This window comes from Leptonychotes weddellii, chromosome 16 (genome assembly GCF_054177405.1).
Source record: "Leptonychotes weddellii isolate Sample4059 chromosome 16, ASM5417740v2, whole genome shotgun sequence".
NCBI lineage: Eukaryota > Metazoa > Chordata > Mammalia > Carnivora > Phocidae > Leptonychotes > Leptonychotes weddellii.
Window position 1 is genome coordinate 11,643,054 of NC_138384.1, and position 15,752 is coordinate 11,658,805.

At 56.1% G+C, this 15,752-nt stretch overlaps 1 protein-coding gene across 2 annotated transcripts; it reads right to left on the reverse strand.

The window, feature by feature from the left end:
* Positions 1-10,918, reverse strand: LOC145715888 (pyruvate dehydrogenase phosphatase regulatory subunit, mitochondrial-like). Of its 2 annotated transcripts, none has more exons than XM_081806348.1 (4): positions 10,731-10,918; positions 3,149-3,437; positions 1,871-2,004; positions 1-66 (listed from the first exon to the last, which is right to left on the reverse strand). In XM_081806348.1, the coding sequence occupies exons 2-4, from the start codon at positions 3,370-3,372 to the stop codon at positions 26-28; spliced, it is 399 nt and encodes a 132-aa protein (XP_081662474.1). In that variant the 5' UTR covers positions 3,373-3,437; positions 10,731-10,918; the 3' UTR covers positions 1-25. The 2 variants fall into 2 exon arrangements, with proteins under 2 accessions (XP_081662474.1, XP_081662475.1); XM_081806349.1 differs by lacking the exon at positions 10,731-10,918 and adding an exon at positions 10,125-10,596.
* Between the last annotated feature and the right edge of the window lie 4,834 nt (positions 10,919-15,752).

Consider the following 15,752-nt stretch of genomic DNA (forward strand, 5'->3'; position numbering starts at 1 on the left):
CAAGTTGTGCATATGTCACGTGTCTTTAAGTCTCAAAAGCAGTCCACTGACCGGCCCCTGCGCGTCCTGCCGGATAACAGAATCCTCCATCGGGGGACCCCACATCCCCTTTTCACTGCACCACGGCTGAACTGCAATGGGGGTGACAGACTGAGGGTGATCCCCGGACTCTCCCTTGCCTGACTTCCTCGCTGCCCTGCAAGCATCAAGGAGATACCAGGCCCAAAAAGGGGTTCCAGATGGTGACCCAGAACTCAAGTGAGACAAACTTAGCTTACAGAAAAGAGGCCTACGACTCGGGTTCCTCTAGCATCCAAGCAGGTAAGCAATGCAGGGCTCGGCAAAGCACTAGGGACCGAACCAGGGGACCGACCGCAGGGAAGCCAGTAGTTCCAGCTCGGGGCCCCTTAGGTGGGCCCTCTTCTGACTCAAACTCTGCTTACCACCCGATTCAAGTACCCGTGGCCACCAAATTAAATCCAACCAAAAGGGACTCGCTCCCGCCTGTCCTGCACGTAGCAGGCATCCTCCCTGACAAAAGCCAGAGGTGGTGAGGCAGCAGGAACACCTTCTACTATCTTCACTCAGAGTCCTCGCCTCTCCAAAGAAAGCCTGGCCAAGTGAGAGGTGACCGTGGGGGAGTCAGGCTCATCTGCTGGGCGGGGACCAGGGCGAGGCAAGTGAGGCGCCCGCTCTCGGCACCGAGCCGGGGCAGGGCCAGCCTGGGAGCCCTGCTTATGTGCTCGAGGGCTACAGCCCCTTCCTTCCCCTCCTCTAGCTCCTCTCCTGGCATCTCCTCTCTCCACGAACACAGCTACCCAATCCCAGTTCCCAGACGTTCAGTCTTAATCGAGGACTTAGACACAAGGACACTTTGCCAGAGCAGGAATCCTATGAAGGGGAAATGCTATAAAACCTCAGCCTGTCATCAAAATTTCCAATACTTCAAATCTCACCTTCCCAACGAGAACCGTGTCACGGGTCACACGAGGTCTGAGCCGGCCAGCAAAGGCGACCATCCACTGTGTTTACGCTGTGACCCCCGGCAGGGCCGCCTCAGCGGGCGAACAGATCAGGCTACCATCCTTGTCAGGATTAGCCTGGAATTACCTGTGATCTGAATTATGCGGGTCTTCAAAAGAGCAACCCTGACGGACGGGGGCGTCCTGAATTTCATCACTAGGCCCCGCTCCTCCCCCGGGACATTTCCCGTGGCCACCAAACGGTTTCATCAGCCACGACGCGAGGCTCGCCCCTGGGCTCCTGGCCGATGCATCACCTGACGGCACGCTGACAGACACGCTTCTAACTTGTGATCGTGCGGGACCCTCCCATGGCTCAGCCTTCCCCTTCTACTTGCTCCGGTCGTACTTAGCTCACGATTCCCTGGGTTCTTTTCCCTTGCTGACACGCATAACGGGTAACCTCCGTTTAAGCTTTTCAGTCAGAAGAGGGCTTCGGAGCAACTGGTGAAATGCAGCGGGTCAGACCACGATTTCACCATCAAGCACCGAAACGGAAGTATGTCCTTGGCTTCTTCGTCCAGGAGCCAAGCGTGGCCACTTGCTAGACTTCAGTGAGTGAAATAATAGGAAATGGCCCGGGAAGCCTTTCCTATCCTGAGAATGATAGGCTCTGGAAAGGATCTGGGACAAGGACGGAATCCCCTCGGCGGGTAGGGAAACTGGAGACAGCCCAGCACGCCAACAGACGTGCCCCAGGAAAGACCCTGGCGACTGGCAGAGCCCGGACTAAGACTCAAGCCCTGACCACCAGGTCGGCAGGCTGACGCGGCGTCGGGCCACACACGGCACGGAGCACCAGAGTCTGGGGCACAGGCGGACCAGTAAATGGCGGATTACCTGCTTACCTGTCTGGATCCCCGTCTCTTGCTCTAACTGGTGGTAGAGTTTGTTGGAATAGTCTGCCATCTTCTGCTCGATGGTCAAGTGCCTGGCGGTGCTCAGGATACCAGCACAGAACCTCGTAGAGCCGGCAGCCAGCCTGCAGGATGCATCCAAAATGCTATCAGGTACACTCCCACAGCTGTGAATGCAACTAGTTCAAAGATCCTCACTATGGCATCGTGTGTCATATCGAAAGATGGAAGCAACCTACGTATCCACCGACATGAGCGGGACTGAACAGGCTGGAGGACCCCTCTACGATGGGATACTCTACACGGCCATAAAGAAAGGAACGAGAGAAAGCTTTTATGCAACAATACGGAACAACCCTAATGAGAAAAGCAAGGGGAGGGACACTGTTTAAGGTTCGCTACTAACTTGTATAAAAAAGAGAAAAAAATAATAAACGAATACCCGGGTACACATATACAAACTGACCGATACAGATTTGCTCATATAATGACTCGGGGAGTATCTGCAACGATACACAAGGAACTTAACTTGCCTCCAGCGAGGGAACCTTCCAGCTAGAAGTCAGGGGTGGGAGGCAGAATTTTCCCTGTACACTCTTTTACAATTTTCAATCTGACTCGTGTACATGTATTGCCTATTCAGAAATAAATACAAAGGACGTGTTAAAGGTCATCCAATTTCTGGTAGGCAATAGAACAGAAAAGGGACATTAGGGGAAAAGTGACACAACTTGAACAGAGCATGAACTTCAGTTACTACTAAGGTATCCACACGGATTCACTGCATTTCACGGTGATCCCACCCTAAGGTGTTCCTCCGAGGTGTGCACGGGACCCCGGCATACGGACTGCTGCACTACCTTCACGTCTGTTCTGTAAATCTACCACTGCTCTCGAGTGAGTGAGTTCCACGGGGAAAAGGAACAGAGATCAGGCAGGAGGTAGCCAGTTTCATCTCGGCTCACAGAGGAAGCTCCTGAGCCACGGGGTTGATGTCGCTGTGTGACTACAACGGAGAGGACAAGACGGCGAGGTGTGCCGTGACCCTGAAATGAAACGCACCCTCTCTAGAGACCTGGGTGTGCTGGAATCGGCCACCTCTGTCCAAGCCGGAAAACACGGGCGGTTTGCATCGCAAAACCGCGTCCAGGGGATGTTGCCTGCCTGTGGTTCTTGTCCTGCGACTTAGCGCCAGTCAGCTTAGCTACTGGCGGGACAACATTACCGGGAGGGGAGGGGCTGAGGGGACCCACGCAGTCTGGTCCTTACCTGCCCTGCTCCAGAAGGACAATATCCTTCCACCCCATCTTGGAGAGGTGATAGGCCACGGATGTGCCCATGATCCCACCACCACAGATGACCACCTGCGCCTGGGCAGGCAGGGCGACAGAATGCGCCTCGGCAGCCGACGCGCCGCTCCTCCCCGACGACCAGTTCTGCCATCCTCGGCCGGTCCTTTGTCTTCGGACCACCGACAGCAGCCGGTAAAACATCACGTCTGCCAGCAGCTCGGCGTGGTGCTCTCACTTGGCTACGGCAGAGACCCCCGACATGCACACTAGACGGAGAAAGCAACCAGATTTCATTCCACGTACTGTACTCAGGGCACAGGATTACTGAGAAAGGGAGAGGAGGCGCCAAAGAACGCTAATCATGCCCTCGGCCAATGTCTGAGGCCCTGCGCAGTTCCAGACGCTCTGCCAGCTGCAGAGACAGCAGGGGACAACAAGGAGGAGGGTCTTGCCTTTATGCACCTTTCATTAGAGACACAGAGAGTGAGTGGGTGTGTGAGTGTGTGTGAGGGTGCCTGTGGCAGGGGCGGCCCAGACACACATAAAACAAGGAACAAGGCCGGTGTGCTGCAACGCCCGAAGGCATATGTAAACTAGGACGGTCGGGAAGAAGGGGACGTCGGAGGAGAGACCTGATGGTGACCGGGAATCAGCTGGATGCGTCTTCCGGACAGAGGCGCAGGCACGTGCAAAGGCCCTGAGGGGAGGCCGACCCTGCGGAGTCCGAGCACAGAAGGGAGGCCAGTGTGCCCAGAGCACGAGGAGCGAGGCGGAGAGGACCCAAGACAAGGCTGGAGAGGGAGGCAGGAAGCAAGGACACACAGCGCTTGGGATGCCATCGTGACGAGCTGGGATTCTGCTCCGGGCGCAAAGGAAAATACTAAAGCAGGGAATGAAACGATCAGATATGCTTTTCCAAGATCAGTCAGGCTCCACGGCGGCGGGAAGTGGGCTGGAGAACGAGAGGAAAGGCAGGGCCGGGCAGCTGCTGCGGTAGTCCTAGAGGGAGGGCCTGGGGGCTGAGACCCGGACGGTGGCAGGGGAGTCAAAGCCACGGTTGGATTGTTCTGGAGGTGAAATGACGGCCCTGACTTACCAACAAACGGGATGTTAAAATGGGGCAGGGGGAGAAATAAGGATGATGGCAGAGTTTCTGGGTTAAGCAACTGGTGCCACTTACTACAGTATGAAGGGCTAGGGATGGGGAGGGAGACGGGGAAGGAGAGGGAGCGAGAGGGAGGCTGCGAAAGGGTGCAGGCGCGGGTGCGCAGACAAGCCAACGTTCCCCTCTGAGGGGTCAAGTGCAAGACGCCGGGCGGGCACGCACGGGAAAAGGTCAGGCAGCAGCTGGACATCCAGGCCGGCAGCCAGGGGAACACGTGGGGTATCCGAGACCCGGCATGCTGAGGAACAAGAAGAACCCTGAGGCTCCCCAGCAGGTACAGCTTGGGAAGAGAAAGAAAGTACCGGACAGAGGACAGAGCGCTGGGCAGACGCACAGAGCATCCGGACAAACAGAAGTGGTGCAACAGACCGAGAAGGAGCCTCGGCGAGGCAGAAAAGAGAACTGGGCTGCGGTGTCACAGAAGCCGAGAGAGAGGAAAGGGTTTTAAGAAGCGGTTCGCTACGGAGGGTGCCCGGGGGTGCAGCAGGACGGCCAAGGGTCCGTCCGCTGGGACTTGACAACAGAGGTCCTTGGTGTCCCCAGAAAGAACATTCCCAGGAGAGTGCTCGGGATGAAATCCGGACCAGAGCAAGCTCCAGAGCGAGGAGATGAGGGAGTGCAGACCACTCCTTGACTTTCTGCTCCAAAGAGAGCAGAAAAACCAGCCAGCAGCAAGAAAAGAATGGGAGCAGAGCAGGGTTCTTGGTCTATCAAGTCGTGGGCCGTGGAGACTGTTTCACTGCTGGCAGGAAGGGCCAGTAAAGGGGAAAGAGGTGGGTCCGGAAGGAGAGGTGGTGACAAAGAACGAGGTCCTGGAAGAGGGGAGAGAGAGAGAGAGAGGACCCAAAGCCGCAGCGAGGGACGGCGTGCCCCGGGTCTGCCCAGGCCACGGGCTGGAGGGAGACTCAAGGACCAGCAGGCCTCTTCCCGGAAGCAGGGGAAGGTTAGTCCGGGTGGGCTTATCCCGCCAACTCGGGTGTCACGCGCTGTGACCAAGCACACGTGTCTACGAGACAACTAGCATCATAAGGCAGAGAAGGGAAAGGGTACGGGATCGGGCCACCAGAGAGAATTACTCTGCCGGCAAAGCAGAGGCCTGTTCAGGAAACTGCAGACAGACCTGCCGGGAGACGGCAGGGTCACCGAGCGTGGGGAGAGGGGGGACTTCAGAGGACAGCCCCGGCAGACAGTGCGCCCAGCAGCATGCCACTACCCACGGCGGGCCCCAAACAGCCCAACTCGTCCAAGGCCCAGGTGTGGGTGCCCGTCCATCACCACACAGCATCTCAGGACGGAGACCGAGCAAGGCCTCTACCGCGTCCCAGGATAAATCCCATCCAACCAGGGCTGAGGACTCGGCCACCTGGCGGTAGTCACCAGGCCTCACACCCTCGGTCCCTGTCCAAGGGTCTCAAGACAGAAGCTTCTTCCTGCAACCTCGTCTCCACGTGACCAATTTCTGTCCCTCCCTCCGTGTCTCTCTCTCTGCTGTCCTCCCCTCCAGACCTCTCCACCGCGCCCTCCAGAACATCCTTTCCGGAGTTAAGCACCCGGCCCTTCGCCAGTACTGTCTCGCCTGTCTCCACGGGGACGCAGCTCTTCTGAGGGAGCGGCCACCGCCGCACGGCCAGCCCCACTCTACTGAGCTCGCCACGCGGGGGGCTGGGGGGTGAGTATCTGCCTCCTCCTCCCTTCAGAACTATTACTGCTTGGTCACACTCGAAAAGGCCCAGTTCCTCTGAGGCTCAGGCTAGCAGACACCCCCTGCCTAGCCCCGGGGCCACCGCGGGTTCAGCCACAGGCAGATGTCTGTCTACATTCGGGTTCTGAACCCACGACACTCCTCTCCCAACCTCGGACCCCACCTCCTCTCTTCCTCCCTTCAAAGCAGATAACCTGTCTCATCGCATCCCCTGAAACTCCACCAATCATCCCACTTGCATCTACAACCCTCTCTCCTTCCCTCAGAGGGTCAAAAGTTCGTCGCCCCACAAGAGCCCCGGATCCCTCTCCCTCCTTCCCTGGGACTCAGCTCCATGAACCCAGCTCCTCTTCCACGTACCTTCGGTGCTCCGCTCTGACCCTCAGCGTTTTCATATGCTCAAGTCCTCCCAACCCACCAAAGAAATGGAACAAAAGCTCTGTAACTGTCTTCGAGTAGCGTCATTTTAAAAATTCTAAATGGTAAAAAATATGGTCTTGGCAAAAAGCACAAACGTAGGAGGCAGTTAGGACTTCCCATCAGGGCGCCTGAGTATCCGACTCCTGGCTTTGGCGCAGGTCTGTGGTCTCGGTGTCGGGGGATCGAGCCCCACGTCGGGATTCTCTCTCCCTCTGCCCCTTCCCCCACTCACAGGCACGCACGCACATACCTGTGCTCTTTCTCTCTCTCAAATAAATAAATAAAATTTAAAACCATGATTTCCCATCATACAAAATTAGCAGTCCCAGTGTGCTGCCCTGCTGCCCACCTGAGTGCTGCCGCCTGTCCCGTGTCCTTCTTTCCTTACTCCTTAGTGACTGCAGAGTCTGCCGGCTGTCAAGCCAGAACAGACTCTTTTTTTTTTTTTTTAAAGATTTTGTTTATTTATTCATTTATCTGAGAGAGAGAGACAGAGAGAGAGAGAGAGAGAAACAGCACGAGAAGGGGAGAGGGTGAGAGGGAGAAGCAGGCTCCCTGCTGAGCCGGGAGCCCGATGTGGGACTCGATCCCAGGACTCCGGGATCATGACCAGAGCCAAAGGCAGTCTCTTAACCAACTGAGCCACCCAGGCGCCCCCAGAACGGACTCTTAATGTGATCTCACAGCCTGTCTTTTCACTTGACAAATACTTTCAGGAAAGGGCTTCCTATATGATCTGTCCCCTTTTCCCCGTTTCCAGTCTGTCCTGAACCCAAAGCGGTTGGGCTTCTGCCCGCCAAGCCAGGAACGCTGCTCTCACCAAGAAGGCTCACGTCGCCAACTTCCGGGGACACCGGCCCCACCTCACATCCTCTCCACAGCACCGCATATCGCCCATCGCTCCCGCTACTCACACCCCCTTTCCCGGTTTTTATCCTGACTCCCACTACCCTGGTCACGTCTTCGCTGGCTTCTCTCCCCGGCCCGTCCTTCCGAGTCCACGTCCCTCACGGTGCTCTGGGACCAGCTTCTCCCCTCGGGCCACTACTCTCCAGGGGGATTTCACTGCCTACCGTGACCGAGAGCCCAACCCACAGCAGCCCCGACCTTTGTGCCTGTACCTCTAAGCGGAACAATGGCATGTCCACTTGGGCTCCCGTAGGTCAAACCGGGCACCTCCAACAGGGAAACCCATCCTCCTCAATCTCCAAATCTGCTCCACTTCTGTGTCCCCCAGTGACCCCATATTCGAGAACCCTGGGTGTTACCCTGGGCTCCTCCTTTCTCCTCTCCTCTATGCAGCCAACCAGCATGGACTAACGATTCCACAGCCACGTTTCCCTCATTCCCACTTCTCCCCATTCCCACTGCAGCTACCTGAGTACAGGCCGCCACCCTTGCTCAGATTACTGCAGAAGTTTCCTGACGGGGCTTCTGTACACCGTTCTCCCCAACACCCCACAGTCCTTACGCAGGACTCGGAGCCAGTCTTCTCAAATGCAAATCTTGTTTCACGCCCCTGCTTAAAACCCTTCAATGACTTTCTGATGTCCTCAGGAAAAGGCAATGTCCTTCCCAGGAAGGGCAAGATCCTTCACTCTCTGGCTCATTTCTTATCTCTGCTCTCTTTCTCTGGAGCCACACGCAACCACCTGTAATTAACTCCTCAAACAGGACAGGATTCTGAAACCTCCGGGATCTGGGCACGCTGTTCCTCTAAACCAAATAGTATAGTTCCTGCCACTCTCCCCCCGCAGACAAAGGGAACTGCCTCAGCTCTCAGCCTATCCGACATCTTACCAGACCTCCTCTCCCCCAACACTGGGTCGGGTGACTCTTCTATGTTCTCCCATCACACCCTGCACTTCTCCCAGCACAGAGCCTCCCGGACTGTGTCACGGTCTGTTCGCCCATCAGGGAAACAGCACAACCACCCAGCTGAGAATGTAGGCTTGAGAGAGAGGCAGACAGCTGTGGGTTGGAAAACCTCCCCCCACCTCTCATTAGCTCTGACTTTCGGCAAGTTATGCCACATCTCTGTGCCCTGGGCTCCTCGTCCATAAGGTGAGCTAGGACTACCCACCTCACACGGTTGCTACAAACACTCAATCAGACAGGAAGGAAAAACATGGCAACGAGCACCTACGCAGCACTCAGTAAGTGGTCCTTTTCAGTCTCCTATTACGATGGAGCTCTCTGGGAGCTGAGACCAATTATATAACTTGATCATGGTTTTCCCAGCATTCAGGGGAGGCACCCAGGAAATACACACTGCCGAATGGCTGAGAGGAAAGAACACACGAGAGGGGGGAAAGTTCAATGAGGACTCTGGGATCTCAAGGCTAGGCCCGCAGATTGGAGGGGATATCTAAATCACGTGACAGAATTTTAAAAACAGAAAATGGTAATATCTTCATAGGCAGTTACAGTCGGCCAGATGCTGCTTCAGGCGTGTACAACGGACTTAAGCCTCACAACCCTACCAGGTAGATACTAACGTTTCTTTTCTACGCTTGAAGAAGCGGAGGCACGGAGAAGTCACTCATCCGAGCTTCTCTAATGCCGGTGAGGGGCAGAGCCAGGAGTCAAACCCTGCCGGGCTGGCACCGGAGTCTGCCCTGGAATCTTTCCTCCCTGCTACCTTTCAAACAACATCAGATGAGTAAAGAAAGGGTAGCTGTGAGGACAGAACCACAAGGCACATCCCCTGGCAGGATAAAAGGAACTGCAAATGTAACAGAAGACACATAACAACAATTGAGGTTCAAGATGGAATAAACAAGGTTAAAAACTTAGGGTGATTAAAAAAAAAAAAAAAAGCCTAGGGTGATAAGAACCAAGAAAAGGATTTGTGACCCTGTGTGCATGACCTTCAAAGAGTCACTGAAGTGGTGAGGGCAAACAAGAACAAAAAAGGATTTAAAGTGAATGCAAACAAAGGAAGGAAGGCACCAGAGTACCCAAGTAGGTTTGGCAGCAAAACCAAGGCAAAGTTTGATGGCAGAGAAGGGAAAGTCGGTAGACAAGAAACTGAAGATGTCAAAAACAAAGAAATAAAAGTCGTAACCAGATTTAAAATAAACACACACATAAATATATATGTTAAGTTTTATTTAAGTAATCTCCACACCCCACTGGGGCTGGAACTCATGATCAAGAGTCACATGCTCTTCCAACTAAACAAGCCAGGGGCCCCAAAAATAAATTACATGTTTTAAAAACTAAGATGACCCTACAATATTTTCTGCTAAGAAGAAAAATATCTGCCAAGCAACCGCGATATCGGCACTAGGTATGCTCACACCTGCTTACACCAAGAAGAACAAGAGGGCAGCTCCAAGTCCCTCTGAGTTGTTCCTCTGTATGGTCACAGCGTGTGTACAAATGGGCCGCTGGGGACTAGGAAGCCAGGTGAGTGGAGGGCGATTAACAACATCTCCCACACCTGCCTCAGCACAAGAGCCAGCCAGCACATTTCTAGCCCAGGCTCCCTCTCTGGAGAGTGGATCCTGCTGGTCCTGGGTGTGTAATTCTCAACAAGTGCCACCAGGTGATCAGACAAGTTGAAGAAATTAAGACAAATCGCCAGCGCTGGCCAAGTGTGCCCCGTGGCCCGGCTCCCCTCCTCCTTCCCTCCGCGGCCCCGCACGTCAGGCTTACACACACCGGCAAAATGCACTTGAAGATGCCCGAATCTAATCTCAGTGTCCTTCACATCGGTCCCGAGTGGTCGCACATCACGAAGTCGGCTCACTGCCCTGGGCCTACATTCTTCCCGGTAACTCGGCCGCCGCACTCTGCAGCAGTCTTACAAGTGAGGGAAGCACAGGCGGACCGCACGTCTCCAGGCGGGAAAGCAACTGCACCCGCAGTGGAGGAAGACCGGGCGAGACCGGGCGAGACCGGCCTCATGCGCGCTAGGGGCTTGCCCGAGGCCGGGAGCCCGAAGCGAGGTCACCCCGGCCGCTCTGGACGTCGGGCTGAGCCGGCGGACGCCCCCTGAGGAGCCGGTGCGCAGGCCCCGAGCCAGCCGGGCACGGGTGTCCGAGGCCCGGACCACCTCGGCCGGACGGAGCGCAGCCGCGGACAGGCTGAGAGAGATGAGGCGGACCCTTCTCGGCCCGGGCCGCCGCAGTCCCCAGACGACTCGGCGCAAGCGACGCGAAACGAGGGGCGGACGGGACCACCCCCGAGGGAGACCAGAGCGGAAAGGGGGACGCGGAGACGCGCGCGGAGGGGAGGCCAGAGCGGCCCCGCCCCTGTCTTCCTTACCTCACGGGCCCCCGCGGGCTCCGCGGTCAGCAGCACCCGGGCGGCAGCGGGGCAGCAGCCACAACAGTTGCGGGGGGTCCCGGCGCCAGAACGCGGGGAACGGGGCAGGGAAAGGGGCGGGGCGGAGGGAGCAAAAAGTTCCGGGGAAAGCCGGCGACCGCGACCTTCCGCGCTTTACGGCCCCCACAAGGGTACGCCGGCGCGAGATCGCTCCGGCGCACGCGCGCGCCGTGACGGCCCCGCGGCGGCCCCGCCCCTGCCACGTGGGGCTTGTTTGGGTCTCGCCAGGCCCCGCCCCGGGCCTCTGGGCGGCAGCTGCGGTGGTCCGGGGCGGTCTCGGAGCTCGGGCCGCCGACCCGGTTGACCTCTGCAGGTGGAGCCGGGACGTCCGCGGTGGGCCGCTCGCCCTGCCGTGCTGTGGGGAGCGCGGGGCTTCGCTCTGCCCTCCAGGCGCGTTCCCACTTCCGTCCCCGGGTGGGTCGCGGCTCAAAGCCACTCTGGTCCAGGGCGCCAAAGGGCGTCTTGGACCCGCAGGCGCTCGGCTCCTCCTGGGCGAGGCTGTAGCGGAGCGCGACTGAAATCCGCCCCGCCGGCCTGGCCCGACCTGGGAGGCGGGATTTAGAGGCCCTGAGCTCTGGGCCGGTCGTCACTCTGCACCTTCCTGCCTTGTCTGCGCCGAGGAAATGGACTCATTCAGTCCATCTTCTGAGAAGGCCCCCGCCCCGCCCTCCCTTACTGTCAGTGGCCCTGTTTTCTTTCCCTTGTGGAACTCGTCCCCCTGTACGGTCTGTGTTGGTGGGCTGCCTTTCCCGCCAGTTGCAAGCCCTGCCCTCTCTCGACAGAACCTCGGTCTTAGGCACGGCTGCGTTCCCAGCACGTGCAGCCCTGCTTGGCGCGTCGTCCAGTCACTAGCTCTTTGAATGGAGAGCGTTCGGAGGGTACAGCGGCCCCTGCAGTTTGCGCCACACTCCCGTTTCCCGTTCGTTGAATTCAGGGCCCCCTCGCCACACAAGCCCATCTTGTTTCCTTATGGCCTCTTTTGGCCAGGCACCGTGCTGGGCGATGGGATTCCGCAGTGCACAAGAAAGAGAGGGCTTCTTCCATTCGCGAGTGGCAAGAAAGCTCCGTGGCACCCCTGTGGCACCACGCCAGCCCCCAAGCTGCATACTTTCTACCCCAGACGCGATCGCCAGTTAACTCACACGATACACGGCCGATGACTTCTGGCTGCCTGAGGACAGAAAGTCCGTCTCTGGCTAGTCTGATACGTGAAAGTTTAAGACGTTCCGGGCTTCTGTGCTAGAGAAATACTTTAATGTTTTGGCTAATGGCCGAGAGCTTGGTGTCACCTGACTGCCCATAAAGAAGAGGAGATAGACGAACTCATCTGAGGTGTATTCCTGGGGAAGTCTTTTCCCGATGCCCAGACGTGGCAATTTGGGGAGAAAACCTTCACAGGCTTTCCTGATGAGCAGCTTGACCTATGCCATTTGCAGGCTTATGAATTTGGGAGAAACCTCACTGTCTGTAGGAAACGGTGGGTGAAGTAAAGTGATCATTAAGGTGTTCATCCCATTCTGTGGACAAGCAGTGAGTGCTGAACAAGCTGTACAGATTTCTCCCTGCTTCCCTCAACCACCACTGTTGTTCTTCTCTGCAAAGTCCTAAGCCTCCTTTTATTGTCAACGTTGATTCTTGTACTTTGTAGGCTCTCGTACCCACCAACTGCACTATTCTTCAAGAGGATTGAATATTTTAATCTTTTTTGGCTACTCCTTGTCTGAGAAAGGTCACAGTGGTTTCCTGTACTCTAGACACTTCACAGAACAGAGCATCCCATGCCCAATTACACATGTCCTGGTAGGACTTTATTCGCTTGATGTTTGGATTCACCTTTGCAAACCTTCTGCCTTGTAGGTTTTCTGTCTCTCAAGGACAGAAATTACAAGGGGTGGGGAAGGTATTTCTGGCATCTCTTTCAAAAGATCTGTGCCAGGATCTTTTGATCCTTTGCACACCAAGAACTGCAGCTGGGAGCACCTCTCTTCTCCAAGCCGGGTTCTCGTGCCTTACCCCAGAATGTCTCTACACCCAATGGTGGGTGTAGACAGGAAAGAGAAAAAGAAAGTAACTTCACTCATTCTCCATGGGGGATGGGTTCCCATCCTCCCCCCAGAGCCTCCTGTCCCCAGATCCAGCGCCTTTCTGCAGCTTGTTTCAGTCAAAGGGTTTCTAGCAGAACAGTTCACCCTTCACTCTCGGGTCTACTCTTGGGATCTGGGAAGTGCCATTGTAATGATTGTACAGGGACGTAACTCCTTATTTACCTTTGTAAGTGTGCAGTTCCCTCAGCCCCTTCCTGTCCCTGCGTGGCGACAGCACGAGGTCCTGAGGACGTTTGGGGCACTTTAGGGGATGGGATCTTTCTCAGGAGCCCTGCTGATCTTAGGCACCCAGAGCGACCAGCATTTCTGAGTCCATGAAGGCGGTAGTAACATCGTGCCCTGTATTTCTATCAAACCGGATTTTAATTAAGATGTTCTTTTCATGCTACTAGGTTTGTAAGTGAATAAACAGACATGTTCATTACTCTGGCCGTGGCTGCTTGTGAAACGTTCTTCATCTCTGGTGCCTGTGTGTCGTATTTGCCATCACAAAGGCTAAACGTGGTACATAAAACCGTTTGCATCTGTGTTAGCAGAGTGTGAAACAGACTCTGGACACCCAGGGACAGCAGACACGGGCAGACACTACAGCACCGTCCATGCGGCGGTGGCCTGCCTGGGGACAGAGGGCCTCCCTTCCTCCTTCCGAAGGTTACGAGGACTCACACCTGAGTCTTTAACCCACGAAACCGGTGAACTAGTCAAGTAAGTGCTGAGCATGTGCTAGACGCCAGTGGGGTGCCTTAGAATCATCTGGGGCACCTAAAGCAATCCCCTCCACGTGAATTGGAATCAACAGGACTGGAGATCTGATCAGTACTTCTCCAGAGACTTCCAGCAACTTCTCTTGTTTCTCGAAACCACTGGATGCCACCTGTTGAAGAGTCCGCAGGACACGTGGTAGTTGTTGAGAGATCTGTGGGGTTAGGGAGGACTTTCGCTGGTCCCTGAGCAGGACAAGGTGTTTCTTACACATCATCCCATGTAATCTTTATGACAGTCTCAGGAGGTGAGGTTTTAGCAGATGATGGAGACTCAGAAGGAACGTGACGTTTCCAAGATCACACAGCTTGGGGGAAGATCTGGAAATGAACCCAAAGGTGCTGCGTTATAGCACCGGGCAGGTGGCCAGGAGGCCATTTGAGGCTGGGTCAGGGAGCGAGAAAAGAGCACACAGGGTAACAGGGAGGTGCTCCCTGGCTGTGGTACACTGGACATTTTCAGTTCCTCGTTCGTCTGCCCCGTGAGCTTGCAGCGCATGACCGGCTTGGAGCATAGCTCTCGTCCGGTCATGTTGGTTGGCGTCAGCCATGCTGAGACCTTGCTTTAAAAGCTAGGCAACCGCCACCGTGTGCAGGTGGAGCGACCGAGGCCTTCAGGCGAACCGTGCGTGGTCATCAGCCCTCCTGGGTGCCGCTGTCATCATTAGATGGTGCCCTGAGTAGCCACCGTATCTCGGAGGATCACGCGGCATGAGCGACAGACGCGGGAAACAGATGGGACCCCGCCCTGAAGCAAAGCCCACTGACCCGCAGCCTAAGTCGGCTGCCCAGCCAAACCGCAGTCACCGCAGGCCCAGAAGCACGAGACAAAATGCTGGTGGAAGGCACCAGGTCTTGGGCTGGTTTGTACGCCGCCTTGTGCAGCTCAAGTAGGGGGTCTCTGACAGTGTAGCCCTGTAGGAATGATGCCATCACGGCCTCATCCCCTTGAGGAATTCTCCACTCCCTGCCAACTTGGAGTCACTGGTCTTTATTCTGCTCATCCAAGCAATGTTCCAGCAGCTACAGGTGGGAATCCCCCAGGCTAACACGTCAGGAACAACCTCATCATCCTGTCTTCCAAGTCTCCTTTTATTTCACGTCCACGAACCGTCAGCCGAGCCCCAAACCGGGGAGTCATCTGGTCACCCCACTGGCTTCTCTCTGTACCTCTAGTTCATCACCCGCTCAACCGAGTCTGTGTCCCCAGATCTCTCGTCTCTCCTGGCCTCTCGTTCCCCACCCCCGCTGCTGGAGGTCAGAGAGTTGGCATCCCTTGCTGCGATGATCATCCCTAAAAGGATGGTCCCTGCTTCTGGTGTCACCCCATCCTCACTCTGCAGGGTTGTCTTTCCCAAGCACGTCAGATCATTTTACTCACTGGCTTAACCTAACAGCTCCTCGGGACTCCCCGTTGTTGGGGAGACGTGTTCAGACTCCTTAGCGTGGCGGAGCACGGTCTCCATGGTGGGACCGGCAGAGGTGCCCCAGGTGGCTCTGGGGCCAACTGTGTGCGAGGCTGGGGCCCGAATCCTGACCCGTTTGCCCCCCGTGTGCCACTGATCCCATCTCACACCCTGCTCTCAAGTCCCACTCCGCCAAACACATCTTTTGCTCGCTAAGATGTCCTTTCCGGCCCCTGTCCTTCTGTGCTTGGGGAAGAGTCCTGACTTGAGAATCAAATGATCCCCCGTGGCCCCTCCCATCAGCCTGGCAGACGCCTCCAGAATTTCAAAACCTCAGCCCACCATCACCAGCATCTCCTCGGTGAAGCCTTTCCTTCCCACGACAACTGGCCTCCCTTTGGTGTGCCCACTCTACTCTTTTCCACCTCTGTCTTTACTGGTTTTTTCCTCTACTCGTCTGTCAATCCCTCTGAGGAGGACTGGCTTCTCTGAACCCCCAGCATCTGGCATCATGCCTGGCATCTATCACATGATTGAGCGAATGGGGGAAAGTGGCGAGCAAAAGCTCTGTTTGCCAATCTGTAAAATGGGGATAAGGTCCTGGCCTCAGAGAGCAGGGGGCATTCGGTTACTGCAGCTGGCCCTCCAATGGAGCAGTAGGTGGCGCTGTGACATACCAATGAAGTTTCC